At 41.8% G+C, this 27536-nt stretch overlaps 2 protein-coding genes across 2 annotated transcripts in view; one reads left to right on the top strand and one right to left on the bottom strand.

Annotated features, from left to right (window-relative positions):
- dnah9l (dynein, axonemal, heavy polypeptide 9 like) overlaps positions 1–11717 on the top strand; it is a 33778-nt gene extending 22061 nt beyond the window's left edge. Inside the window, exons 59-87 of the mRNA XM_063462767.1 lie at positions 22–168; positions 401–514; positions 669–812; positions 1491–1673; positions 1988–2089; positions 2209–2343; positions 3449–3622; positions 3757–3889; positions 4009–4111; positions 4250–4372; positions 5204–5408; positions 5775–5939; positions 6056–6196; positions 6340–6510; positions 6581–6703; positions 6795–6988; positions 7120–7268; positions 7438–7565; positions 7724–7861; positions 8046–8135; positions 8221–8412; positions 8572–8691; positions 9048–9107; positions 9271–9453; positions 9706–9888; positions 10230–10345; positions 10579–10691; positions 10783–10923; positions 11444–11717. Coding sequence (XP_063318837.1) covers positions 22–168; positions 401–514; positions 669–812; positions 1491–1673; positions 1988–2089; positions 2209–2343; positions 3449–3622; positions 3757–3889; positions 4009–4111; positions 4250–4372; positions 5204–5408; positions 5775–5939; positions 6056–6196; positions 6340–6510; positions 6581–6703; positions 6795–6988; positions 7120–7268; positions 7438–7565; positions 7724–7861; positions 8046–8135; positions 8221–8412; positions 8572–8691; positions 9048–9107; positions 9271–9453; positions 9706–9888; positions 10230–10345; positions 10579–10691; positions 10783–10923; positions 11444–11691 — 4218 coding nt within the window. The 3' untranslated portion in view covers positions 11692–11717. The remainder of the gene's footprint in view (positions 1–21; positions 169–400; positions 515–668; positions 813–1490; positions 1674–1987; positions 2090–2208; positions 2344–3448; positions 3623–3756; positions 3890–4008; positions 4112–4249; positions 4373–5203; positions 5409–5774; positions 5940–6055; positions 6197–6339; positions 6511–6580; positions 6704–6794; positions 6989–7119; positions 7269–7437; positions 7566–7723; positions 7862–8045; positions 8136–8220; positions 8413–8571; positions 8692–9047; positions 9108–9270; positions 9454–9705; positions 9889–10229; positions 10346–10578; positions 10692–10782; positions 10924–11443) is intronic.
- Positions 11718–11786: 69 nt separating this feature from the next.
- On the bottom strand, positions 11787–27507 carry LOC134617508 (mitogen-activated protein kinase kinase kinase 7). Its single transcript, XM_063462770.1, has 11 exons — positions 27126–27507; positions 25809–25896; positions 23595–23696; positions 23099–23164; positions 22928–22956; positions 22689–22826; positions 20384–20470; positions 16574–16648; positions 16351–16457; positions 13395–13575; positions 11787–13300 (listed from the first exon to the last, which is right to left on the bottom strand). The coding sequence occupies exons 1-11, from the start codon at positions 27282–27284 to the stop codon at positions 12326–12328; spliced, it is 2007 nt and encodes a 668-aa protein (XP_063318840.1). The 5' UTR covers positions 27285–27507; the 3' UTR covers positions 11787–12325.
- Between the last annotated feature and the right edge of the window lie 29 nt (positions 27508–27536).

The following is a 27536-nucleotide window of genomic DNA, read 5'->3' as shown; positions in this document are numbered from 1 at the left end:
TCTTACTTTTTTTTTCTTTAGGTGGAGGACCTCAAAGCCAAGTTAGCAGTGCAGGAGGTAGAGCTGTGGCAGAGAAACACAGATATCGAAGCCCTCATTGCTAAAATAGGACAACAGACAGACAAGCTCAACCAAGAGAGAGCTGTAGCTGATGCTGAAGAGCAGAGGGTAAGAGTGTGATTCTAGGGCCTCTCGAGCAGCAAAATGACAGACTTAAAGCCATGTATTTTCAGAATTACTGCACATTTTGAGGTTCATTTTAAACCACTTTGTCAATGAGAGGGCCATTAGAGAAGAGAGGGCAGAGAAGTAATAACATAGGTCAGAAACAAGCCAAACTTTCAGCAATCCATTCACAGCATACACACACACACACGCGTGTTGTATTTTTGTGATTCAGGTGGCAGCAATCCAAGCTAAAGTGACCAAACAGCAACAGGAGACTGAAGAGGACTTGGCGAAGGCTGAACCTGCCCTACAGGCAGCCAACACAGCTCTCAATACACTCAACAGAGTAAAACACTTGCACACACATAAAGTTTTACTTCATTTCATTCCATTTATTTTATGAGTCCATTGCAAGCATAAAAGAAATCTAATAAAGTTGTCCTGAGCTCCTGATTAAAACTGTGGGCGTTTGTGCATTTGTGTGCATCTGTTTGATCTAGTTAAACCTGACAGAGCTGAGGACGTTTCCCAACCCTCCAGCCATCGTCACCAACGTCTCAGCAGCTGTTCTAGTGCTACTGGCTCCTCAAGGCCGAATCCCCAAAGATCGCAGCTGGAAAGCTTCCAAGGTGGTCATGAGCAAGGTGATAGGATTTTTAGGTTTTAGTTTTCCTTCATTTAATGGCTTGATACCGCCAAAGTAAATCCATTTTAGGTTAATGTTATGGTAGATCTGGCGACCTGTCCGTGTACTGTATGTAACCTTTCATATGAAAGTTAGGATAGGCTCCAGTCCCCCTGCAAACCTGAACTGGATACACTATTAGAAAAATAAATGGAGAGCCAAAAAAAATCTCTCTAATCATCTGAGATAAAAATATTTAACATTTAAAACACGACCTTCTCTTTTAGTCTTCATCCTTGCACAACTCCAATTTAATATTGATTGCGACTGCAGTTATTTTGTTGTGTGACTGTTGGCACTTTTCAATCTGATATACTTTATACTTTGATGAACCCATTCATATTTAATTTTTGTAACATAGGGTTCTTTCATATTGTTAATATCTCCTGTGTTGTTGATACCACCTTGCCTCAAAAACTCTTTTTTTAAAGAGAGGTTTAACCTCTGTGAGGCACTATGCTGGTTGAAAAAGGTAACAGCTAAAGCAATGTTCACACTCTGTAGATCAGATATGGTTTTTTTAGTTAATTCTACTTTTTGACTCAGGATTTAGAATTCAAAAACGTTGAAAAATATTTTGTTCATTTGAAACCATTTGATCTAACGCACACCCATTTGAACACAAATGCTTGTGCAGGTGGATGACTTCCTGCAGGCTCTGGTAAACTTTGACAAAGAGAACATCCCTGAGGCCACGGTGAGGTGTGTGAGAGATGAGTACCTCAGTGACCCAGAGTTCAACCCTGACTTTGTAAAACAGAAATCCTCTGCTGCTGCGGGCCTTTGTGCATGGGTGATCAACATCATCCGCTTCCACGAGGTAAACATCTAAACCATCTGCCACAGATATTTAGTGTCATCCAAGCTAATCCATTTGCTATATTTTTTTCTGTGTAAAACACTTTGAGTTTGTTGTTTGATTTGTTTTTTTGCCTTTTTCCCCAAAACTTGTGCTGCCTTGGATAGATTTTTGTAAGTACATCTCTTCTCTTATTTCTTTATTATAGGATTATATGAAGAATATTTGATGAATATGTTGATTTAGATAAGCTGTTTGTTATTTTGAATGATGTTCCTTATAACAAAGGTTATACTGTACTTTAGTTTCAGCTGTAAGGATGTTCTTGTTTCCAGGTGCTCTGCGAGGTAGAGATGAAGAGAATGTGTCTGACTCAGGCTAACGCTGATTTGGCTGAGGCTGCTGAGAAGCTAGACGCCCTGCGGAAAAAACTAGCTGTACGTCTGTTTAAATTGGACAGATTGGATTATTTGGTGCTTGACAACAAAATTAATTAGTTAATTGCAAATGCCAGCATTCATAATATTTTCATCTGTTCCTTTTTCTCCTTTCTCAGGAGCTGGATAGCAGTCTGGAAACTCTGAAAATAGCTTTTGAGAAGGCAACATCAGAGAAACTTCGCTTTCAGGAAGAGGTCAACCGCACAAACAAGACAATAGAGCTAGCTAATCGGCTGGTCAAAGGACTAGAGGTAAGTATACAGTGCTGTGGAAAAGTCTTAAGCCACCTCTCATTTCTTTATATTCTGCTGGGAAAAAGGGAAATAGATTCAGTGATTTACTTAAAAATGTTCTGACCTACATGGAAATACAGTATAGGCAAAAACAGACTTTGTACAGTTGTTATATGCTATGACTACCTTCATTGTGCAACACAGCCTAAACTCTCTCAAGAAGCTCCAGTAGTCTTCAGGAAAAGCTCTCCAGGCATCTTGAAGGACATTGAAAGCTCTTCTTTGAACGTTGGCTGACTCTTGTTCTGTTCTGTCCAGATCATCCTACACTGCTTCAATAATGGTGATGTCAGGGTTCTGATAGTGTTAATTGTGCGTTTTTCTATCCATTTATGCTTTTACTGCATATGAAGTGCATTGAGGATCATTGTCACGCTGAGGAATTAAGTAATCATTTGAACCACAAATATGACATTTGTATTCATCACTCCATCAGACCTGTTGTCACTGATTTTCAGTCCAGTTCTTGTGTATTTGGCATACCTCAGTCTTTTCCCCCAGTTTCCCCTCTTTAATAAGGGAAACCTCTTAGTCTCAGCGACCCCTCCACTGAGACTATTTCTGAATACGCTTCAAGGAACGGTTCATTTAAGGGCTAGATGCATCTCTCAGATCAGGTCATTGTTTCTGAGTTTTGTGTCTTTGTTAAATTGTTTCTTATTTCTTGAGGACACTGTTCAGATACTGTTCATTTGCTTTAGATTGCTTTTTAATGCCTGCCATTTCTTTTGCCCTCCACTTGCCAGGTTTCCCTCAAATTTTTTAGGGACACACTACACACCATGCTGCTGCCAGTTTTTTGGGCTAATAGCTCTAATACTATTTTATTCCTGTCAAACTGTGTTATCTTTGCATTTTTGGTAGATTTAACTGAAGACATAAAAACGAATTATGTGTTTTTGCAGGCTGCTAGTAACAACAAGCCTAAGGATTCAAAAGCAGCCAATGTCCAAAGAAAAAATTTGAAAGACCTTCAGAAATCCTGGGGAACTATTGCTCAAGACCATTTTAAAAAGCTGTCTGAGTGTTACCCAGAGCAACTGTGTCTGTGTGTGTTTTTCAGAGTGAGAACGTGCGCTGGGCTCACTCAGTGGCTCAGTACCATGAGCAGGAGGAAACGCTTTGTGGGGACGTCCTTCTAACCGCAGCCTTCATCTCTTATGCCGGATCCTTCTCAAAGAAGTACAGGAAAGAGCTGCTGGACAACCTCTGGATGCCGTTCCTACACAGCCAGAAGGTTAAAATCTTAAAACACTGAGATATTTCCTTTAATTTTCTTCTGCAAATGCAGTTATTCCCTCCGGTATCTTTGCCGTTCCACAACAGCTTGTGTCTTATTTCTCTATGAACACACACCATTGTTTCTATCAGATGCCCATTCCCATGACAGAGGGCTTAGATCCAGTTTCGATGTTGACTGATGATGCAATGGTTGCCCAGTGGAACAATGAAGGCTTACCAGGAGACAAAATGTCTACCCAGAATGCCACCATACTTACTAACTGTGAGTGGAGTTTTTCACTTAGTGTAACTGGCTTTTTATAACAAACATTACAAACGCTACGGTACTAGGTTTCCTTCTTAGCACATCTCTGTGTATAAATAAGGAGTTTATTGTTGCAGGTGAGCGCTGGCCTCTCCTTATCGACCCTCAGCTGCAGGGCATCAAATGGATTAAGAGTCGCTATGGTAACAGCCTCAAGGTTGTCAGTCTGGGGCAGAGAGGGTGAGTGTTTCCTTTGTTGATGCTTGCTCGAGACCTCCACAGCTCGAGGAAGTGTAAATTTGTTTAGTAGCAATTCAGAAATAATAACAGTGCTACAATTTCTACAGTTTTATCAATTAATCTTAAATGTTGTTACAGATATGTAGATGTTATTGAACAGGCTGTAGTGGCAGGGGACACTGTCCTCATCGAGAACCTCGAGGAGACGATTGACCCCGTTATTGACCCCCTTCTGGGTCGACACACAATCAAGAAGGGCAGGTAACACACAGAATTGCTGTGATTGAGTTTTTCTCCTTTCTGCAGATGCTTTAAGAACTGGACTAAATTTGTATGTGCAGTTATTTTGGGTTCAGGGTGACAACATTTCCACACAGATATTGGTGAATGAAGCCCAATTTAAGGGAAAGCTTTTTCCTTGAAGAATTACTGCATTACTTGGTTAAGTACTCACCTAGCCATCAGGGCAGATAGTAGCAGATAAGGACACAGAAAAACAAAAGCCCCGTAAAAACAAAATCTGACGGTAAAGTACAAAAAAAGATGTTGTTATAGATTAAACATGACCTAGAAAAAAAACTGTAAGACTCCAGGAGAATTCAATCAATTTTCACATATTTATTAAAAAATGAACACATGAACAGAGCTGATTTGTTTCATCAGAAATATATTGATCTATGTTCAGTCCTGTCTGTAGGGTTTTGTGAACCTTTCACTACATGTTTACACGTTGAAAGCAGACGAGGTGGTACAAGGGTTATGGATCAGAAGGAAGAAGAAGTGGGTAAATTCAGAAGGAGAAAATGGTTAGGAGGCTGGTGGGGGTGGGATGGTAGAGAGTGGGTAAAGAGAGAGGATGATTGGAAGGGTGGGGGGGGGGGGGGGGTCTAAGGAGGTATGGGGAGAAGTGGGTAAGGTAGAAAGGAGGGAAAGGGGTAGGGGTGGGGTATAAGGAAGTAAGGATCTCATCACTTATCCACAACTTGCTCATCAATGCCACTTTTCCATGTATCGAAGATCATTCATATGACACTGGGTTCATTCATTTTATCATGCTCCGCACTCTTCTTCTTCCTTGTCCCGCTGCTACAGTTGTATAAAGGTTGGAGACAAAGAGTGTTTCTTCCACCCAGCCTTCAGACTGATTCTCCACACTAAGCTGGCTAGTCCTCACTATAAGCCAGAGATTCAAGCCCAGACCACCCTCATTAATTTCACAGTAACCAGAGATGGATTGGAGGACCAACTCCTGGCCCAGGTGGTGAATCAAGAGAGGCCAGACCTTGAGCAGCTTAAGGTAGAGTGGAACAGTTGATGGAGTTCTCTGTTGATGAGTCTGTTCATTTTGTACTGCCTGTCTGGGTCCGAGACCAGCAGTCTAAGAGTTTAAGAAACGTTAAGGCCTCCCTCTCCCCAACCACTGCCTTTTGCTTCACAAGGGGGCAACATGCAATCTCCCACTTAATTCCTTCCTCTCTTGTGTACAAGACCCGGGTTACCTGAACTCGATTTGCTGTTTGGTATTTAGCTGTCCCAGTGCATGTTGGAGTTCATCGTTTAATGAGGCCAGCTGGCATTTTTCTTGATGAAGTCTAGTATATGTAATTCATCATTCTGGTTCCATTTATGCTTCTTTTTATATATTTGCATCGTCTTCCTACAGAGTGAACTGACAAAGCAGCAGAACATGTTTAAGATTGAGCTGAAGCTTCTGGAGGACGAGCTGCTAACCCGGCTCTCTGCTGCAGAGAGTAACTTCCTTGGTGACAATGTGCTGGTGGAGAAGCTTGAGACCACAAAGCACACTGCTGCTGAGATTGAGATGAAGGTATCGGGTTACATGACTGCGTTGTTGCAGTAACATGAATGGAATATTAGAGTAAGTTAACTTACTTTTTACTCCCTTTCATATTTTTTCTTTTTTCTGTCATCTCTCATTCGCAGGTTCTGGAAGCAAAAGTTAATGAAGTAAAGATAAACGAAGCCAGAGAGCACTATCGCCCTGTTGCTGTCAGAGCTTCTCTGCTCTACTTTATCATGAATGATCTTAACAAGATCAACCCCATGTACCAGTTCAGCCTCAAGGTAACCAGAAGTAAATATAGGGCCTGACCACAACCTAGGAACCAACAACTGAATTTAACATAAGATGTAAAATATCCAAATTTATGTGAAATTATGCAGCAAACAAATACATCCTACAAATTGGTTTGTCGTTTTGTTCTCAGGCATTTAACGTTGTTTTCCACAAAGCAGTGGAGCTGGCAGAAGCCTGTGACGACGTAAAGAGCAGAGTAAACACGCTCATAGACTGTGTTACATACTCCACCTTCAACTACATCAGCAGGGGACTATTTGAGAGAGACAAGCTCACCTTTACGGCACAGCTGGCCTTCCAGGTGTGTGTGTGTTTGTGGAAGGGTTAGACAAAGACGGTGTTTGTCCCTGACTGTGTTCTCCCTATTTCAGTTGCTCCTGATGAGTAAGGAGATAGTTGTGAGAGAGTTGGACTTCTTACTGCGTTTTAACATTGACCACAGCTACATCAGCCCCCTTGACTTTCTTTCCAACTCAGCCTGGAGCGCCATCAAGGTTCACAGGCACATACACGCAGCATTTATTTTTGTTGGCATTTGAATTGCAATGCAAATCAAAAACTGCTCTCTCCTTTGTATCGGTCCAGGTTATGAGTTTCACTGATGAGTTTCGTGGTCTGGATCGGGATATTGAAGGTTCACCCAAGCGCTGGAAGAAGCTGGTGGAGTCAGAGTGTCCCGAGAAGGAGAAATTTCCTCAGGAGTGGAAGGGAAAAAGCTCGCTGCAGAAACTGATCATGATGAGAGCCCTGAGGCCTGACCGCATGACCTATGCTCTAAGGTGATGAGGATTTGTTTTCCTGCTTGTTTCACTGTGTTTTTGTCTTTTCTATTTTTTAAGTGTATTTCCATATAAGGACTATTAAAAGCTGTGTTTGTTCATTCGTTTATGTCAATATAACCCGACCCTAGGAACTTTGTTGAAGAGAAGCTCGGTGTGAAGTATACAGAGGGACGAAAGACTGAATTTGCGAAGTCCTTTAGAGAAAGTGGTCCTTCCTCCCCTATTTTCTTCATCCTCTCCCCAGGAGTGGACCCACTTAAAGATGTCGAATCGCTGGGTACTGTTCAGAAAGCTGCATGCATCCAAACACAACTGCCTGATCACATACTGTAATGTGTTGATTTATTAATAATTTAAGTGTCCAGCCATTGCTTTAGAATTCAGTCACAGTTATATAAAAGAGTGTTTAGGTTAGCACATAAAAAATCAGTCCTTTGTTTTCCCAGGAAGGAAGCTGGGTTTCACTATTGACCTTGGGAAGCTTCACAATGTCTCCCTGGGTCAAGGACAGGAAACTGTGGCTGAAATCGCCATGGAAAAGTCCGCGAAGGAGGGTCACTGGGTTATATTGCAGGTCCAGTTAAAAGAAAGATTATTTGAACTACTTTAATAGACAAAACACATTTACTTATGTTAGAATGGGGAGAATCTGAAAAAGAAATCAGCATGACAGTGCCTGTGGAGTATGCTACAGTTATTGAGCTTTGATTATGTGTTTCCATTTCCCTGCAGAACATCCATCTGGTTGCTCGCTGGCTGGGTGCGCTTGAGAAGCTCCTGGAGCGCTGCTGTGAAGACAGCCATCCAGACTACAGAGTGTTTATGAGCGCTGAGCCGGCATCTACACCCCAAGAACACATTATCCCACAGGTAAAGATTCAGCAAGCATGCAAGAAAAGTCACACTTTGTCTCACTTTAACACTTTAATGTAACATCTACATAAGGAATTTATTCTCCCAGCTGTCTTAACCTATACCAGCATTTTATTCATTGAATTACAGTTGCACACTTTAATAGTGACAGGAAAATTTTATTTTTATTTTTTTTACTCAGGGAATTCTGGAAAATGCTATAAAGATCACCAATGAACCTCCTACAGGCATGCATGCTAATCTACATGCTGCTCTGGATAACTTCGACCAGGTGATTTTTTTTTCTTTCCTTGTGTTCTTTGTGCATTTGTTTTGATTTATTTATCAATTCACTTATTGTTTTGCCCTCTCTCCAGGATATCCTGGATCAGTGCAGCCGTGAGCAGGAGTTTAAGACCATCCTGTTTTCTCTCTGTTACTTTCATGCCTGTGTGGCGGAGAGGAGGAAGTTTGGGCCCCAGGGTTGGAACAGAAAGTATCCATTCAGCACTGGAGATCTGACTATATCAGTTAATGTCCTTTACAATTACCTGGAGGCTAATGCACAGGTGGGTTTTGTTGTTGTTGTGGATAGGAAGCATGGTGTATAACTGGATGACCGAAACACTGATGTATGAGGTTGTCAGTGGTGCTGCGAGTGACGGTGCCACAGGACAATTAGGGTTGTGATTGCCTTGGCAGTGATTTTTATAATTATGATGACACAGGTGCCATGGGAGGACCTGAGGTATTTGTTTGGGGAAATCATGTATGGAGGACACATCACTGATGACTGGGACAGACGCCTCTGCAGAACTTATCTGGAAGAATACATGCAGCCCAACCAGGTTTGTGTGTGTGACAGTAAAAGAAAACAGGGACGTAGTGTGCCAGCAAACCCGGCTGTGTTCTGCAGAAAAAGAACAGGCTTCTCCGCAGGCATTATATGGTAGCCAAATGTAACTGCTCTTCTTGTGCAGACTTGGGCCATTTTGGGATGAAAATCAGCTCCAGTTAGAGCAGATTGACTACTTTTTTTACTATAGACTGTCCATAAAAGCTAAAAAATACTGGCATGAGTTCCTGGCAACCAGTTGCACCAGACCGAGGGAATTTTGCCTTCTGGGTTTGGAATAATTTTATGTTTTGTACAGTATGTGAGTCCTACAGCTAACAATACTTCTCTCTGTTTTGTGTCTCCTAGTTTGACCGGAAGCTTGCCTTGGCACCGGGATTTGTCATTCCCTCCAACCTGGATTATCAGGTAAATTAAATCCAGTAGTTTTTTATTAAAGTTTACTTTACACTATTGTACCTTAAACCCTGAAAAAATATTGTCATGTAAATGAATATTAAAGGCCAGTTTTCATACTAAATATTTCTGACTGTACAGCTCATTAAATGAATGTGTTACTCTGCATCTCCAGGGCTACCATGATTTCATAGATGAGATGCTGCCCCATGAGAGCCCAGTGCACTATGGGTTGCATCCCAATGCAGAAATTGAGTTCCTGACAGTGACATCAGATAACCTTTTTCACACTCTGCTGGAGCTGCAGTCCCCTGATGTTGTGATTGGAGAGGGAGCCTCACAAACACTAGAAGAGAAGGTAAATGTACAGGTTTTTTTTTTCTTGGAAGGTCTAAAAAGACAATTATAGATCAAAACCAGTGACCAGTGAAGTCATAAAACAGATAAAAAGTACAGAAACTGATACATTCACTCATCTGATGTTTAAATTATTCACAGTAGGAACACAGTTAGCCCACTTCTCTAATTCTAGGAGAACCAAGATAGAAATGAGCAAACCAGTAAATCCAACATCTTGGACTGACTATATACTTGCTCTACACACATCCAGGTGAAATCAATTTTAGATGAAGTTCTGGAAAAGCTGCCAGAGGTGTACAACATGACCGACATCACTTCCAAGACAGCTGAACGATCGCCATACATTCTGGTGTGCTTCCAGGAATGTGAGCGCATGAACACACTCATTTATGAGATACGCCGCTCGCTGAAGGAGCTTGACCTTGGACTCAAGGTATGCTTGACACCTTTGTGTGTTTGAATGGGTATTTACAGTAGAAGTAGAAAACTAGTCTGGATAATATATAAACACAGAAGCCATCACAGCACAGACTGTCATCTCAGCAGAGTGTGTGTCAAACAAATGATGTAAGGATGAAAAGAAGCCTGCATCAGGAGAAATCAAAGAAGCTTTTACTCTTTATGCAAAAATGTGTTCAGATGAGTTTCTGACAGTATTTACACTGCTGCTTTACAGGTCACGTGTTAATGTCTCACTGATGTTAAATTACTACATGCATAAATTCTGATCTGTGCAGTTATACTGTTGTAACGTTCTCTGTTGCTCTCTCAAAGGGTGAACTGGCCATGTCCTCTGAGATGGAGAAGCTACAGGCAGCCTTGTTCTTTGACAACGTCCCAGATACCTGGACCAAGCTGGCCTACCCCTCAACTTACAGCCTGGCAATATGGTGTGTTTTTCTTTCTCCAGGGGATGGATTTCCCAAATCTTATATAAGACTCTGCATTTAATTTCAGCTGATGCAATTTTGCATAGTGTGCAAGGGAATTAAATAAGCCAAGGTACTGTACTGTTATACATTTCGTATAGTGAAGAGTCGAGTTATAGTGCCCTATATAGTTTCCACATGACTGACATCATCCAAACAGCTGTCTCTGTCTATTTCTTTTCATTTGATGTCAGGTATAACGACGTGATGCAGCGTTGCAAAGAACTTGACAGCTGGACTCAGGACCTGTCTCTGCCCAGTGTTGTCTGGCTATCTGGGCTGTTCAACCCACAGTCCTTCCTCACTGGTAAAATTCATTTACAGCATATAGAAAAATTGTACTAATACATTGACTTCTAACTAATTCTTAGTTATTTCATCGTGTCCTTGCATTCCAGCTGTGATGCAGTCTCTGGCACGTAAGAATGAGTGGCCTCTTGATAAAGTGAATCTGACAGTGGATGTGACCAAGAAGTTTAAAGAAGAGTTCAACCAACCGGCCAGGGAGGGCGCATATGTGTATGGACTTTATATGGAAGGTAGAAACACTGCCACTTATTTTCTGTTTATTGTGGTGCAGCTTGGAGAGCCACAGGCCACTTTGTACATAATTCTCCTTGTCTGTGTTTTAGTTCAAATAAAATCATACATTTAACTGTGTGTATGTGCCTTTGCACTGGGGACAGTTTTCCAGTTGTCTGTCTGTCCTGTTGTCACGATATCTAAAAAGTAGCTTGAGGGAATTTCATTAGGTTTAGCATAAACTGTTCACTTGGGCTCAAGGATTAATGATTGGAATTTGATGATCAGAGATCACCGGGACTCTATAAAGCAATTTTTTGCTTATAACTTATAGATAGAATAAGCATATAATGATTAATTGACACATTTAAGTGAAAACTTCACTGCAACATCATGATACTCTGCAAAAAACAGACTTACTTCTCAGGATGAGCAGCAGATATGGCCTTGAAAGCAGCTAGGAGAGTTAATGGGGCCCATAAAAATCCCCAGAAGTGTTTTAAGTCTTCTCTCTTCTTCACCTGCGCCCGACTACAGGTGCAAGATGGGACACTCAGACCGGAGTGATAACTGAGGCTCGTTTAAAGGAACTGACCCCAGCCATGCCTGTTATCTCAGTTCGAGCTGTACCCAATGACCGTCAGGAAACCAGGAATATCTACGAGTGTCCCCTCTACAAGACCAAGATCAGAGGACCCACGTATGTTTGGACTTTCAGTCTAAAAACCAGGGAGCGACCTGCCAAATGGGTCCTGGCCGGAGTGGCTCTTCTACTCAGTGTGTGAAAAGTGTAAGAGTCCACAGTGAAGATGCAGTGTGTCCTCAGTGCTCCTGATGTCCCCTTTGAACTTATTAGTAGCGCAAAATGACTGGAATGTAATAAGATTTCTTTTCTTTTTATTGAAAAATGATAAAATGTACAGAGAAAAATGCCAATACTTCACGCACTAGATCACAGTTAGAACTGAAAGTCAAAGCATGTTTGGAACAAATCAAATCTATAAACTACAAGATACTCTATAAGCAGGAAAAAAGAAAACAAAGACAGTGCTGCCTCATTAGAGCGGCGTTCAAGTGTCTTATTTTGTTACACTTGTACCTCTTACAGTATGTTATGCATCAGTTTTAATAGCACATTAAATTACACAGGTGAAGCCAATCTGACAACATGACAGTACAACCTCAAACTACCTTTTCCTTCCTTCCCTCTTCACAGTACACATGGGTGTAGTATTCGTCCATTTAATTAAAAAAAACAAATTAACAAAAAATGTGTGTATACCAGCTCTTTTTTTAACAGGAGATCGCACATACTGTAGCTCAGATACTGCATGTGCTTACAAGTCAAAATCTTTCTAGTTTGGCCTCGGTGTGTATTTCTGTGTGTGTTTTCTGTGCGTGTTTCTGCTAAGGTGTCATCTAATCACTGTCAGACCAGTCGAGCTCCATCATGTCCATGGCTGCTGTAGCCATGTTGATCTTGGTTCCGTGCCGCACGCTGCAGCTCTTAACAGAGTTCTGATTAGACGATGACCGCATGCTCACCTGCACCCCAGAGTGACCGACGACACCCACTTCACCCCTGATCTTTTGGCTGATGGCCTCGCTGACGTCTCCTCTCACACCCTGGACTACAACTCCCATGTCACTCCTGCGACCCCTGACCCCCAGCTCACTTCTGACGCCGTGACCAATGACTTTCATCACTCCCAGGTCCCCCATGTTCATGTCCATGTCACCCAGTCTTTCCATCTCCCCCATCTCATCCATATCTAAAGACAGCATGTCCCCAAAGCCCCCCATGCTCCCATGGAGACCTTTGAACATAGTTGGGAGCCTCCCTCCTTCGAGACCACCCTCCATCCCTCTCTCTTCCAGCGTGTCGCCGAGTTTTTCTATCTCCCATCCTCCCTCTCTATCCCTCTCTCCTTCCGCCTCCCCAAATCCCCCCGAGTACCCTCGGACAATAGTAGTCACCCTGCTTCTTTGCATTCCTCCCCTCTCCCTGTCACCTTCCTCCCATGTCCTCTCCTCCCTCTCCACTACGCCACCGGGGAAACTCCTGAGTGTCACCTGCACCCTTCCTCCCTCCAGACTCCCACTGTCATCTCTGTCTCTCTGTCCCCAGCTTTTCTCCTCTAGGGTACCCTCCTCTTCCTCGTCCTCCTCCCCTAACCTCCCCTGCAACCCTCGGAACATGGCGTGCAGCCTCGTGCTGTCAAGCGAGCCCATCCCTCTCTCCAGCACCGCACTGCTCCCCCTCTCTGTGTCTCCGTTGCTTAGTGTGCGAAGGAGAGAGCTGACACCAGCACTGCTGACCCCAGCGCTATTGGAGTCCTGAGAGTGTGAGCGGAAGAACGAGCCCGAGGAGCTGATGGACATCGGTGTGAAGAACTGATAGAGACAAGGGCAAGATTAAGAAAAAGGTATCAGTTAATTTTGTTTATGGCAGTTTGAGATAAATTATATACAGGCAAGTTTTGCATACCGGTGAGATGTTTGAGCGCTCCATGAGTAGGGAGGTGGGGCTAGGAGTCATGTTGGACCTCTCCATTAGCCTCTCTTCCCACAGTCTGAGCCTCCTCTCTCTCTCCTCTAGCTCCTTCTCCTTGGAGTAAAGTTCCCTCTCTAGCTTCCGGAGGCGCTCTAATGTTGACTCAATTTCACACCTAAAGTATTTGTACATATGAAAACATTAGTGGTCAGTGATTAACTCCAGATTTTAAAGGAGAAATTACTATATTCAGAATGAGAATATAATAATTAATATGTAGTCTGCTAAAACAGCTACTAGTGCATCTAAAAAAAACTGTATATAATGAAAAAGTTTTATTTTTAATTTATGTCATATATATTCAATACACATAAAGTGAATTATTTTAAATCTTTTTGTTTTAACATTGATGCTAATGACCAGGGGTCCCCAATCCCAGTCCACGAGGGCCGGTGTCCCTGCAGGTTTTAGATCTCACCCTGGGTCAACACACCTGAATCACATGATTAGTTCATTACCAGGCCTCTGGAGAACTTCAAGACATGTTGAGAAGGTAATTTATCCATTTACATCAGCTGTGGTGTATCAAGGACACATCTAAAACCTGCAGGGACACCGGCCCTCGTGGACTGGGATTGGGGACCCCTGCTAATGACTTACAGGTCATGAAAATCAGAAATCCAGTACCCCAGATTATTTGAATGCTTTCATTTTAAGTAAATTGCTATGCCAACTCTCGATCTAGTTCAGTACACACAACTACAGTCATGGAGATGACTGCTGACTTGGCAGTCGTTCGTATGATGGTCACTGACACTTTCCACAAAGAGGGTAAGAAGGCGTTTGCTGAAAAGGCTGGCCTTTCAGAGTGTTGTATCAAAGCCTATTAATGGGATGCTGACTGGAAGGGAACATTGCAGTAGGAAAAGGTGCACATGCAACACAAATGATCGCACCCTTTAAAAAATTGTCAAAAACTTAAGAAAGATTCAGAGTGAGTGGACTGATCCTGGTTTCTGTGCATCCAAAGCCACCACACACAGAGGTCTCCAGGAAAGCAGAGACAACACCAAAAGAGTCTTAACTGGGCTAAGGACAAAAAAAACTCGGTGAAAGTCCTCTTTTCAGATGAAATTTAATTTTGCATTTTAGTTGGACATCATGTTCCTAGAGTCTGTCAGAAGAGCGGAGAGGAGCCAAGAATCCAAGGTGTTTGAAGTAGTCTGTGCTGATTTGGGGCGCCATGTCATCTGCTGGTGTCGGTGACGTTGTTTGATCCACCATGTTATATTAAGTCCAAAGTCAACATGAGACAGTCAGAAAGAGATTTTAGAGCACTTCATGCGTCCACCTGCTGACAAACTTTATGGAGACAGAAGTTTGTTTCCAGAAGGACCTCTAGCAGCACCCAGCCATAGTGCCAAAACTACGACTGAATGGTTTGCTGACCGTGTTATTACGGTGTTATTATTACTGTTATGGTTTGTGACCGGCCAACTTGTCTGGCCTGAACCTCATCAAGCATTGAAATATTGAAAAAAGGAAGGCAAGAAACACCAGACCCAAAAATACAAACAGCAACCTGGGCCTCAATAACACCACAGCAGAGCCAACACTTGATTGAATCCGTGCTAAGACACTGATGCAAAATATTGAGGGCATAAATAAGCATATTATTCAAAAGGTGGTCATTTCTGTATCGTAAACGTCATTATAATTAATATTTTTAATGATTTAAGATACTGGATTTGTGATTTTCATAAGCTGCAAGACAGTTTTCACTTTATGTATTTTGAATATACAAAATGTGAAAGTTTACCTTTGAATTAAATTCAACACTTTTTGAATTTTGCAATGACCTCTGAGGCATACTCACTGGAAACTACAATTCATTTTCATTTCTTTCATGAATTTTATTTTACATTCACTTGATACTTTCATTTTTTATAACATTAAAATATTTTTATGTTCCTGAGGAAGTAGTTTGCAGTTGTGAGTAGTTAACTTTTTACAGCAGAACACAACATTGTTTTATAGTAGTCTTTTGATGCAGTACTCTCCACTGCCACAAGAGGTCCCTATTGGATTGGCTGTCGATGAGCCTGCATTCACAAACACAATCATCTCTCACGGCAACTAAATATAGACATGTGCAGAGTCATACCTCCTCCTGTATTCCTTCCATACTTCCCCTTTCATTCATCCCACCCCTTCACCTCCTTCACTCGCTCTCTCCTCCCTGCTTGTCCAAGTTTTTCCACCCATACCTAAAACTTCACTCAGAATTGATTGCCTTCCTGTACTCATGTTAAATATGCACAGAATTTTGCACCTTCTCTCCTCCTGCTGTTCCATTGGCCACCTCTCTCTCCCTTTTTCCCTGCACCCCCCAACCTCCCCTCATCTGTCCACTCTTGTTTTCCTCTATCCTTGCTGTTTGTGTCTCGCTCAGTGTTTTAGATTTCACACTCACACAATACATTTCTGTTCCTCCCTGAACCTCTCCTCCTCCTCCTCCTCCTCTTCAACTCTTCAGTTTGATTTCTCCTCAACCACCCCATACCACCTCCAACCCCACCCCTTGTCTCTTTCTCCCCATGTCGGAGTGAGGGCAGAGTGGAGGAGTAGAGGAATCTCTTCCATGGCTACTTTCCAGTGAGCTTAATATAGACTGAAGTAGAGTACAGGGTCACACATTCAGCTTCTCCCTTGAGCTTCAGTGTCCACAGAGTTGTGTATGTATACATGTATGTGAGCGAGCGTACATGCTGATGCGTGTGTGGATTTGTGATCTACCGTGTGCACACGCATTCAAGAGAGTGGATTTGTCAGCCTCATAAGAGAACAACACTTTATAGCATACACTTAAAAACGTCAGGAGATCCCTCTGACACAGTGCAGTTACACTCTTCTTTTGGATGTCTACAAGACTGTGTTTTTGTGTGTGTACCTCCACTGGTCCTTGTTGTGTAGGAAGGAGTTACACTGGTCCGGTAGCCTGCTATCGTTAGCCATGGTCTCCAGGGTTGCCAGCACCTGCTTAAACTGCGGACGCTCCTGTAAATACATTTGTACACACAGGATATGATTGTGTATCTTTGAAAGCATTTGGTGCGCTATATGAAACTTTTTTCCGCACATTAATCACTGTTTCCTGAGTCAGTTTAGCTTACCTTTGGGTCTGCTTGCCAACATTTTCTCATCAGCTCTGCAAAACTTGCTGGACAGCTGGTGGGAATGGTCAGCCTCTGGATAGCCAAACACAATAACACAGGCACATATAAAAATAATTACTACACAAATGAACCACCTCCTTTTTTTTCTTAACTCACCAGAGTGTTTTCATTTAGTCAACCATTCATTCATGCAAATATCTATCTGGTGATCAGGTCAAAGTGACCGCAAAACACACACTTTTGGCCCAAACTCAAGATTTTTTACACTAATTATCATGAAACTTTACACAGTTGTATAATAGAGGAAACTAATGAAGTGATCACGTTTTTCATCATAATGTTGTGCAAAAATATTTTTAAAAACTAGGCAAACAAAATTGAATAAGTTTCCCAAGCAGCCAACCCGTTTGACTACTTCAACGTCAACAACTTCAGAATGAGAGTCTGCAGCCTTATATTTGGCTCTGTGAGCATGTACAAAAGGATGGAGCTTTGCAATTTGATGCCTTCCCCATAATGACAATGCATGGTAATAACGGCATGTGAGGATACTTCCATTTGCTAAGTAGAAATGCACAGCATTTAACCAAAAGCTGATCTGATCTGTGTGATCTGAGGTGATATCAGAATTGGCATTACATTTCATTCTAAATCAAGTCAGAAAAATAGCTTTCAAACACCAGAGACTTTGCGGTTCCTAATTCTTTTTACTCCAACACTCTGCCAAAACTTTACTGTATTATTCCTCTTTAAAGACCTCCACCTGCTCCTTTGACATAATAAAGTAAACTCTGGGGACCATTAGCCCTCAGCCTTTAATAACTCCATGGTAACCAGCATTGTTCACCCTTCCTTCAAATGTGCAATAGTCCTGCCTCTTCTGAAAACCAGAAAACGGCATTTTAGAAAAATCCCACTAGGTAACAGACTAAAGTGTAACCTTTTCCACTTTAGCTCTCTTTATACATTTGTCCAGCTCTTCATCAATTTCCTCAATCCCTTATATACCTTTACTGCTCCAGTGGTCTGCAGTTCCCTGTTGAGTAGCATAATTCAGAAAACGCAGAAAAAATGTCATTTCTTTTTTTTCCCCGCCTGTCACGTTTGGTTCTTTTGCCATCAGAATTGTTGTCTAAAGGCAAAGAAAGATGCCCAACGGATTTACTTTACCAAATGGACCATCCTGGCCTTGCCATATTGGTCTATTTGATTCACCTTTGTTTTTATTGTTTATTTTATTTTATTTTCACTTGCTACACACGCACATGACCAGGGGAAAGAAAAGAGAGAAAGAAAGAGAGGTAGGGAAAGAAAAACAGCGGGGAAGAGGGACGGGGATAAAGGGCAAAAAACAAAAACCAACAAAACAAACAGACAAAAAATACATATACCAATCACCTGGAGCACCTGTTGAGAAAGAAAAAAGAGAAAACAAGCAAAAAAAGAGAGCAATATAATAAACAACATCATCGCGATGATCTATGTGAATATAAAGGTAAATATTAAATATTGAATATTATTGTGCAGCACGTAAGATCGACAGCGCACAGTGTGCTTTGAGGTAGGAGCTAAAAAGGGTGTAGTTTGTGTGTGTGAGCACCCGTGTGTACACCTGTGAGCATGAGCGCGCTTGTATTTAAAAGGTTCCTTCATGTAATGATCTGCTAGAGGGTGTGGGGGGCCATAGCCCCGTCCTCCAGGGCATGAAGCAGGTTCCAGACATCCAGAGGCCCTCAGAGCACAAGAGACCAAGGAAGACCAACGGAGGGGCAACCGTGCCACTCTCCCGGAAAGAGCTGAGGAGAGCCCCAGATGAGGGGTCACTCACCAGTCGCGGAGCAGAAGCCAGGGGGGGTTGCAGTGACGTGCCCGTGAGCTCCGCCGGCAGCCAGCTGTGCCAGAGTGACCAAGCCCCAGGCCCAGAGGCCAAGGGCACCCGACCCCCCGAAGGGGCCCAAGCGAGCCCCAGGCTCCAGGCCCCGACAAGCAGCCACCAGGAGTGAGCCGGTGCGTACCTGGACGCCCATCCCCGGACACCAAGAACCACCAATGCACCAATGTCTGAGGGCGTCTGCCACTGGCAGGGGGAGTGGTGGGGGGGAGATAGGCCTCCGTACCTTGGAGGGCCTGAGATGTCCCGCAGAAAATATTTCCTTTAACTTTTATGTGGATGACACAGATTTGGAGTAACTTTAACAAACGTCACCGGCTCTGGTGGCTATAGAATTCAATTTAGAATCCTGTCATTTGGTTACTGTGTGTTAAATGGTGTTGCTTGTTTCTCCATATTATACACTGAGAGATTTGAAATTGTTTAATGGTAAATGGTAAATGGCCTGTATTTATATAGCGCTTTACTAGTCCCTAAGGACTCCAAAGCGCTTTACATATCCAGTCATTCACCCATTCACACACACATTCACACACTGGTGATGGCAAGCTACGTTGTAGCCACAGCCACCCTGGGGCGCACTGACAGAGGTGAGGCTGCCGTACACTGGCGCCACCGGGCCCTCTGACCACCACCAGTAGGCAATGGGTGAAGTGTCTTGCCCAAGGACACAACGACCGAGACTGTCCAAGCCGGGGCTCGAACCGGCAACCTTCCGATTACAAGGCGAACTCCCAACTCTTGAGCCACGATCGTTTAAGTAAAGAATATATCAAGATCCAGGACTAAGTGCTCGGGGGAAGAGACTGTGCCAAAACTGTCACCCTTATACTGAAATTTTCAACACAGCTGAAATGAGTAATGAGTGAACAGAGATGTCTTAACTTTAGCAGAAAACTGTGTGTATTATGTTGAAAAAGCCAAAAAGCTGAACAAGGAAAAACATGTTCATGTCCTTTGAAATTAGGACTAATCTCAGAAGAAACTACTTTATAGGTTCACAATATTAGGTTTATAATTCCAAGTTTCAGCAAATTACAATCCATCACAGTGTTTATGAGCTAAACGGTGGGGGAGGGGGTCCATGTATATCTTTCTTTTGTACTGTGTAAACTGCAGTAACAAAACCAATCCCTTTGAACATCATAGGCCCAGACATCTCCATAGTACAATGCGGTAAATGGAAACAGTTTCCCTGGGGATTAATCCTAAAATATCACCAACTCAGAGTGGAGAGAGGGCGAACTGAAGGGTCAGGAAGAGAGGTGTAGCAATGGAAAGGGAAAATCAGACGGAGACTGGGAAAGAGGAAGAGAGAGAGAGTTATTTAGGGAGAGTATTTGGAGAGGAGCCAGCAGCTACGAAGGAGTCATGTTCTCTGTGTTGTTTTGTTGAGAGTGTGTGTGTGTGTGTGTGTGTGTGTGTGTGTGTGTGTGTGTGTGTGTGTGTGTGCGCGCGCGCGTGCATGTGTGTGGGGGTGTGTGCATGTGTGTGCATGTGTGTGGGGGTGTGTGTTTCTCTTACAGGGGATTCGGTCACTTTAGTAACTGAAACACAGATGCAGCATAACCATCATCCCCTACCACTCATAAACTCAAAGAATCGACCCTCCTACTGCTGCAATCTTCTCTTCTTTTCCTCCCTCTGTCTCTTTTACTCTGTCTGCCTCTCTCACTCGTAAAGGCTTTAACCAGGGGTAGTCTGGCCAAGCTCCACTGCTGTGTATCCAGGCCTTACAAGAGCAGAGAACTGACATCAGGCCTAAAAATACTCTGCCTTAGCCTCACCAGCTCACAGTGGAAACCATGAGAGCATCACATTGTGCCTCCAGTCGCTTCAAACTCTGGTGGGTCTAAATGCTTTCAGTATGTTCAAAAAAAATGCGCATGTATGTACGAAGTCTATGTGCAGGTTACCTCTTGCTTTTCCACCACCAGCCATGCGACCTGCAGCCCTTCGAAACCTTTGAATGGAACCTCCCGAGTCAGCATCTCCCATAGCACCTGGCCACAGAACAGACTGTGTTGGTTCACTTAATGCAAAGAAACAGCATATAGTCGCTAGTGACAACAACATGGCCTCAGTACTGGTGATACGTGAGGTGAGAAACTATTGGAAAGAGTCTAAAAACTGTTAGTGTTCAGGCCAGTGTGCTCTATTTAAGTTTTACAGTTTTTTCTGCATTATTTTAATCTGACCTTTGCATTTGCCAGAAATTTTATGTTATCACCAGATTATTTGCAACTTTATCATATTACCATTCACCCAAACCTCTTAGCTACTACTCAATTTAACCGTGACTCATTATTTAAAAGGACTCATTGTTTAAAAGGACATTGCAATCTTTTATCCATACTACTAGCTAATAGCTGCAAATGTTATAACTTTATAACCATGCTTTAAGTTAGTACTGTGCAAAAGTCTCGAGCCACCCATAAAGTCAGGCTTTCATGTAATTTTGAAGCAATAGTTCTTCAGGCTGTCTAAAGTTCTTTCAGAGTTTTTCTTTGGCTACTTTTCCCTTTTCATTAATTTTCAGTCCATTCCTTGTACCTGACCGTTCTCAGATACATTTTTTTGGTTGGTTGGTTAAGCCTCTTAATGCTGACCTATGAATCATTCGTAAAAAAGGTATCAAACTCAAGGGATGAACCAGTACACATAACAACAGGGCAAAGAACCAATTTTAAATAGTATCTTCAGGGTCTTTGTTACTAGCACCCTGTCACAAAAAAACACATAACTAAAGAAATTAGAAGAAATTGTGTCTATCAAAAATAGCAAAGAAAATACAGTTTGACAGACATGAAATATTTGATTCCCAAAGAGCTATTAGCCAAAAACTTGCCATGTCTCGGTATAGTGTACATGTATCCTTTAAAAAAAAAAACATGTTGCAATACTGGACAAGTGGTGGACAAAGGAAGTAGCAGGCCTAAAAACATCTACAGCAGATGAACAGTATCTAAAAGTCATGTCCTTAAAAAAAAAAAAAGTTAAATCCAGCAAAGCCCTAAAACAGGATTTGAGAGGTATATCTGGCCCCTTCAGTTGATCCATCTGCTGTTCCTCCTCAGAAATGGACTCGGTGGAAGAGTGGCTGTCAAAAAGACATTGTAAAGGAAAGGAAGCAGTGAAAAAAAAGGCCAAGGTATGCCAAATTACACAAGAACTGGGATGAAAATCAGTGGAAATTGGTCTTATGGAGTGATTAATCCACATTTGATATTTTGGGTTCCAATTGTATGTAGGGATTCGGTCAGGATAGAGGTACAACAGTGAGTATAAACATCTTTAACACACAGTGAAGTCTCTGTCATGGTTTGGGCATTTTAGCCAGTGGGATCTTGTAAAAACTGATGGAATTATAACTGCAGAAAAGCACAGTCAGATTTTCACCCACCACAGAATACCATCTGGAAAGTGTCTGCTTAGCAACGGTTTCATTTTTCAATATGACAATGATCCCAAATATACTGCCAATGCAATAAAAGCATACCTGGTGGATAGAAAAACACACAGTGAAACACTATCAGTCATGGATTGTCCTCCCAAGAGCCCGGACCTCAACATTATTCAAGCTTTGTGGGATCATGTTGACAGGGAACAGAACAAAAGGCAGAAACAACCAAAGAAGAGCTTTGAATGTCCTTGAAGAAGCCTGGAGAACTATTCCTGAAGACTACTTAAAGAAATGACAAAAGAGCTGCCTCACAGAGAATAAATGTGGCCATACCAAACACTGACTTTCAAGCTCATTATAACTCCATTTCTGCCTGTACATACTGTATCAATAAATCACTGCACCCATTTCTCATTTTCCAAGCAAAAACAAAGAAAGAAAGAAATGAAGTGGTTTGAGGCTTTTGCACAGTACTGCATTTCAGTTATTTATTCTCTTATTTATACTTATTTAACCACTTATCTAGTTTATGAATTTATGAATCCCTCTCGGTGGTTTATTACTATCACCTAACTATTAACTTTACTGCTTAAACCTGCTCTGGTCTGCACATTTCTTTAATTAAATTGTAATTTCTGTATCTTAGGATTAGTAGCGCTCATCCGTCAGTATGCCCCATGACTACCTCAAAAGTACCCCCTGGGGTACCTCTACTCCTAATTGTAATTCACTAAATTACAGCACTAGCACTGACTGCTACTTCTTAGACTTATTCCTGATCTTAAAATACTGATATTCCTACAGTACTGCCAACTCACCACACCATAGGAGTAGGTGTCACAGGTCTCAGAGACAGGCAGGCTCTGAATGACCTCTGGAGCCATCCAGGGAAAAGTGCCCACTACTGTCATATGGGTGGTATGGGAAAGAAACTTAGATGCTCCAAAGTCACAAATCTGAAATATCAACAGAAAGACGCTATTAAAAAGATGCGCAAAAATGCACAAGATGTATGTCTTTTTTTTGTTTTGTTTATAAATACATTATAAGTACAAACCTTAAGCACTTTATCTGCTGTCATTACCACTGAAAAACAGACCACATTATACAGTCCAGTTAATGGTGCACAACACTGAAAATACCTGACATTCAGGACTCGTGATTGGGCACATGGTACCAAAAGCAAGTTAGAAAAACTAATCAGAATGGGGTTTAAATTATGTGTTACCATTTCGGGACTTGAGGTCTCTGTGAATCACTTTGACTGGAGCTTCTGCATGCAGGTAATGCATCCCTATGAGGAAACCAATCATTAATAACGTTGTATCTTAAAAAAAAAAAAAAAAAACTACAGCACTTTGATTTAGTTTTTGTGGAATTATCTAACAATACTCAATGTTTAGGTTTCAATTCATTTGTTTTTGATCAGTTTCAGTTAATGCAGAAATCTATTAAATGAACTGACCTTAAAACGTATGTGTGAGACAAGATCTTCAGCAAAAAAAATCAGCTAAAATAAGGGCAAAATACTAAAATGGTTTATAAAATTATATAAAAATAAATGTTTAAAATGTTTATCTCTAAAAATGTGTGACAGACTTTATCACATCATTGGGTGTGTCGGTGCTGAATGCACACCCAAGTTAGAGACTGTAGATCTTCTCTCATATATAACCTGTTATATCCTTATCGAGTTTTTAATCATCTTTATTTTTCCTTATTACCCTTGGCTATCTGTATGGCCCATGTCATGATCTGGTTCATGTCCATCTCTTCACTCTGCTCACTGGCGAGGTACTCATACAGAGACCCTGCGCTAGCATATTCTGCAAGTACAGCACAGACAGACACAAACAATTTTTTCATTATGACAAACAACAAGGAAAATCATGCGCACCAATGCATCATGTAAAATGAGTCAACAAGTATACTGATTAACAGGAGAAAAAATTATAAAAAAGGACAGTTTTTATATTAGTCTGTCACTCTGAGTTTGACCTTTGACCTGAAAAACAATTATATAACACACACACGTATACTTTTTTTTCATAAAGCAATAAAAAATCCTATTTTATTATTGGATGAATTAGTTTCTCTTTTTGTCACCCTAATTAGCCAAACATTCAGTTTAATAGTTACATTGCCAGTACCACGTTGGGTCTCCTTTTGCCTTCAGAGCTGCCTTAATTCTTCATAGCATAAAACATATAAAAATTCCTTAGAGATTCTGGGCCATATTGACATGATGGCTTCATGCAGCTGCCAGAGATTAGCCGCAGAGTTATTCTGTGTTAAATCTATGCCGTAGGTACTTTGTAACTACAAATCCCTCTGAAACCCAACAATGTAACCTATGCCGTAAACTGATGTGCGCCTCCGTAGAAATGTAGCTACACATCACATCGAGAGCCCGCAACCTTCCGCCTCTTAAGTCAGAAGTCATTAGCTATTTCCAGATCCAAACACTTCTTCACTTCCCAAACTCAAACAAACACTGTGGTATCACTGAGAGTTAAAAATGACCCAGATTATCTCATCTTCAATAAAATGAAACTTCAGATCAAACACAACACAAAAGCATGAATGTTGGTAACGGCATCATTTATTTATCTTCGTTACATTGTAGACTGGACAAAGGTTCACCACAGAAATCTAAATCCAGTTCATCCTATAACCGTGTGCCTCATTCACAATGTGTCGTTGGGTTTAACTCAGAAATGGCTGCCTAGACCTTCCTCACTCAAATGTCTAATATATAAGTGTATTTAAAAATTAATTAATACCTAAATACCTGCCACACACTATGCTTGGCTTATTTATTTACTGATGTCTTTATTTGTTAAATAATCAATTATTTCCTTATTTTTGTAAAAGTATCTTGAAAAGAGCCAGCCATTCAAATGACAGATCTTCTTCACAGCAGCCATTTTTGACGCAAAATCGTAGGCAAACACAGGAGTTATTAGTAAGAAAAATTATAGCTCTGCACCAGTGTAAAACAGAGCCTCCATTAATCTCATCAGCAACAACCACTATTTTAAATAATAAAGTCTACAGTAGTGTATATTACAGCATCTTCAAAACCATTCACTGCTATTTAAACAAGTGAAATAAACTTGGTACTTGAAGTTATATGTTACAATGTGTGAGCGCTACAGCCCACTTTTAAGCAGTGCACAAATCATACACAGTGAGAAGCTGCCTCAAATCATTGGAAACGCCTTCAACCTTCACATCCTGCCCTGACTTTTAAATCCAAAATATGTGAGAATTTTTCCATTTTGCTACTTAATGTCAGATCAAAGACAGAAAGTAGAGCACACACCTTTGTAGCCTCGTGAAAATAGAAATAAATGCCTGAATGTTACCGTCTGCACACAGAGACCAAAATGTGCTGATACCTACTTTACTTTTGATATATTAGTAAACATTAGGCATCAAGAAACGTTGCTGGTGGTGTTTCAGTGCTTTATCTATACCATATAAACCCAGCCGGGATTACAACCACATCCAAACATGCTGGTCTCAGTTACAAATGTCCTGCCAGGAATCACCGCAAGAACCAGTGTTCAAAGTATGTTCTGATATTTCACCATACACACATAAACACTTGCCGGCCATCAGAGCATGTGTTAACGCGTGTGTAACTTTCTCCGCCTCGGATCAAATACACACCAATTAAACCAATATACACACACGTGCAGTTTTAGATGACAGCACAGTGTGCCCTGACTTTATTCTGTAGCTTTTACGACCTACCTCAGACCTTGACCTGATAATGACTTCATACTTATATTACACCTGAACCCCAAGGATAGTCACACACATTTCATTTTGTGCATCTCGTCTAAATTTAAGCATTAAACTACACTGACAAAAACATCTGAAAGTGTATATGAATTTCAAAAACACACTCATACACACACTCCGAGTCTGACCTGTGACAATGCCATAGTTGGGAGATTCCAGCACGGCTCCATAAAACTGAATGATGTTCTTATGACTCAGTACACTGAGAATCTCAGCCTGGATGAGGGGTCAAGAAAAAGAGAAGCAGAGAAGTATGATCATCTTCATTAACTTAAGTTTTACAGTACAGGACTCTGACAAAGGAGCACAGCTTTTAATAATCATTAATCACAGGGTGTTAGGCTAACCTAAATGTTAAAACCAATTTTAAAGTTAATCCTGATTGCATCTCCGGGATTCCTGAGCTTAGGTCGGAACTTATTCCATTCCACGAGTTATCCAAACAAAAACCCTCCACCCTGCAGCAGTAAACAGGCCATAAATCTGAAATAACATCTAGATCATCATCTTTGCATGTGTGGAATATGTAACTTTTGCCAAGCAACATAATAAACTAACAGTGAAATGGATTTACACAAACTCCAATCAAGCATTGAGCAAAATATTTTCTCTCTAAATATTTTTTTTTCCAAAGAGAAATTCATCATTCTGGGTTTACTCTCATCTATTGTTGCAAGGCTATCAGTTTGTGCAAAGTCTTGCAGGAAAACGATGCATGAAGGCTCCACATGAAGCTGCACTTCTCACATTATCCATCAACTTGTATTTACACATGAACTATGCAGACAGCTTTATGCATGCCTGCCCACCCTCTGTGTATTTTTGTGTGTCAGAGAAGTCGCTCAACCGACAAAATTTCTTCCCTGTGTAATCTTATGAAGTTGGCCCACTTGTGACACCACCTTTTATTTCTCTATAATGCATGTGTGCACTTGCTTTTATATTATATAAAATCTGACACTGTGAATGAATGCACCCACAGGCCCCAACTTCAGTTTCCTGACACAGACCCATTAGCCTTTACCAGCCCGGGATCATTAACATGGAAGGAAATCATGCAGCCCGCCTCATACTCGTGGAGACTCACACCCAGGCCTGAACTGAAGTGAATTAAGCCTCGAGGTACTACTCACCTCACCCTAACATACAATGGGAGGAACAGGGGAGTCCAGGCATAAATAAAACTGCTATATCTACAAAGAGTGGGAGGAGGAGGAGGGGGCATGAGAAGTGGTATGTTTAAGATAAACACATGTACAATGGCAGACAACAAGGGAGGGGGAGGTGGGGGAATGGGGGGCCTTTGGATCCAAATCTGGGTATTGAGTGGAAAGTAACCGTTTTTGAAGTTTTGAGCAGTAACGTCCCACGAAGGAGAGGAAATACCTAATGACTACTGTAAATTATGTGTTTGATTGGTCTACGTCTGTGTGTCTCCACTTTACCTCTTTGTCGATCTTCAGAAGCTTCTTCACAGCCACTTCCTTGTCCTGGGATATCCAGAGAGCTCTGTAGACGCTCCCAAAGCTGCCTCCACCACAGTTCTCGTAGAAGAGCAAGTCCTCATGCTTTATCTGCACAAACGACGAGCCAGGGGACGACATGGCATACTGACTGACTCCCGCGCACTCAAACACACACACACATACACGCGCGCAGCAATAAAGTGTGACTGCCCAACTACCTAACCGCTATCCCGAAGGTATACAAGTCACGGATGAGCTGAGAGCAAGTGAAGGAGACAAACACAAAAGAGAAGTGAAGTAGTTTCCTCCACAGGGCCAGAGTGGATGTTGTCAGTCAGCAGAGCAGATTGTCAGGGAGAAGAAAGCAGAAAGTGCTGGAAAGAGAGAGCG

Source organism: Pelmatolapia mariae, linkage group LG18 (genome assembly GCF_036321145.2).
Source record: "Pelmatolapia mariae isolate MD_Pm_ZW linkage group LG18, Pm_UMD_F_2, whole genome shotgun sequence".
Classification (NCBI taxonomy): domain Eukaryota; kingdom Metazoa; phylum Chordata; class Actinopteri; order Cichliformes; family Cichlidae; genus Pelmatolapia; species Pelmatolapia mariae.
The sequence above is the reverse complement of the archived record's forward strand: the minus strand, read 5'-3'. Positions and strand labels throughout refer to the sequence as shown.

Bases quoted from the DNA above. Each gene is read 5' to 3' on its own strand.
- LOC134617508 (XM_063462770.1), bottom strand. From the start codon at position 27,284: ATGTCGTCCCCTGGCTCGTCGTTTGTGCAGATAAAGCATGAGGACTTG. The intron at 23,165-23,594 runs GTAATAAGGAAA...GTTTCCTCATAG, and splicing joins GGCCATACAGATAGCCAAGG to GGATGCATTACCTGCATGCA. The intron at 16,458-16,573 runs GTAAGCTAAACT...ATGTATTTACAG, and splicing joins GTTGGCAAGCAGACCCAAAG to GAGCGTCCGCAGTTTAAGCA.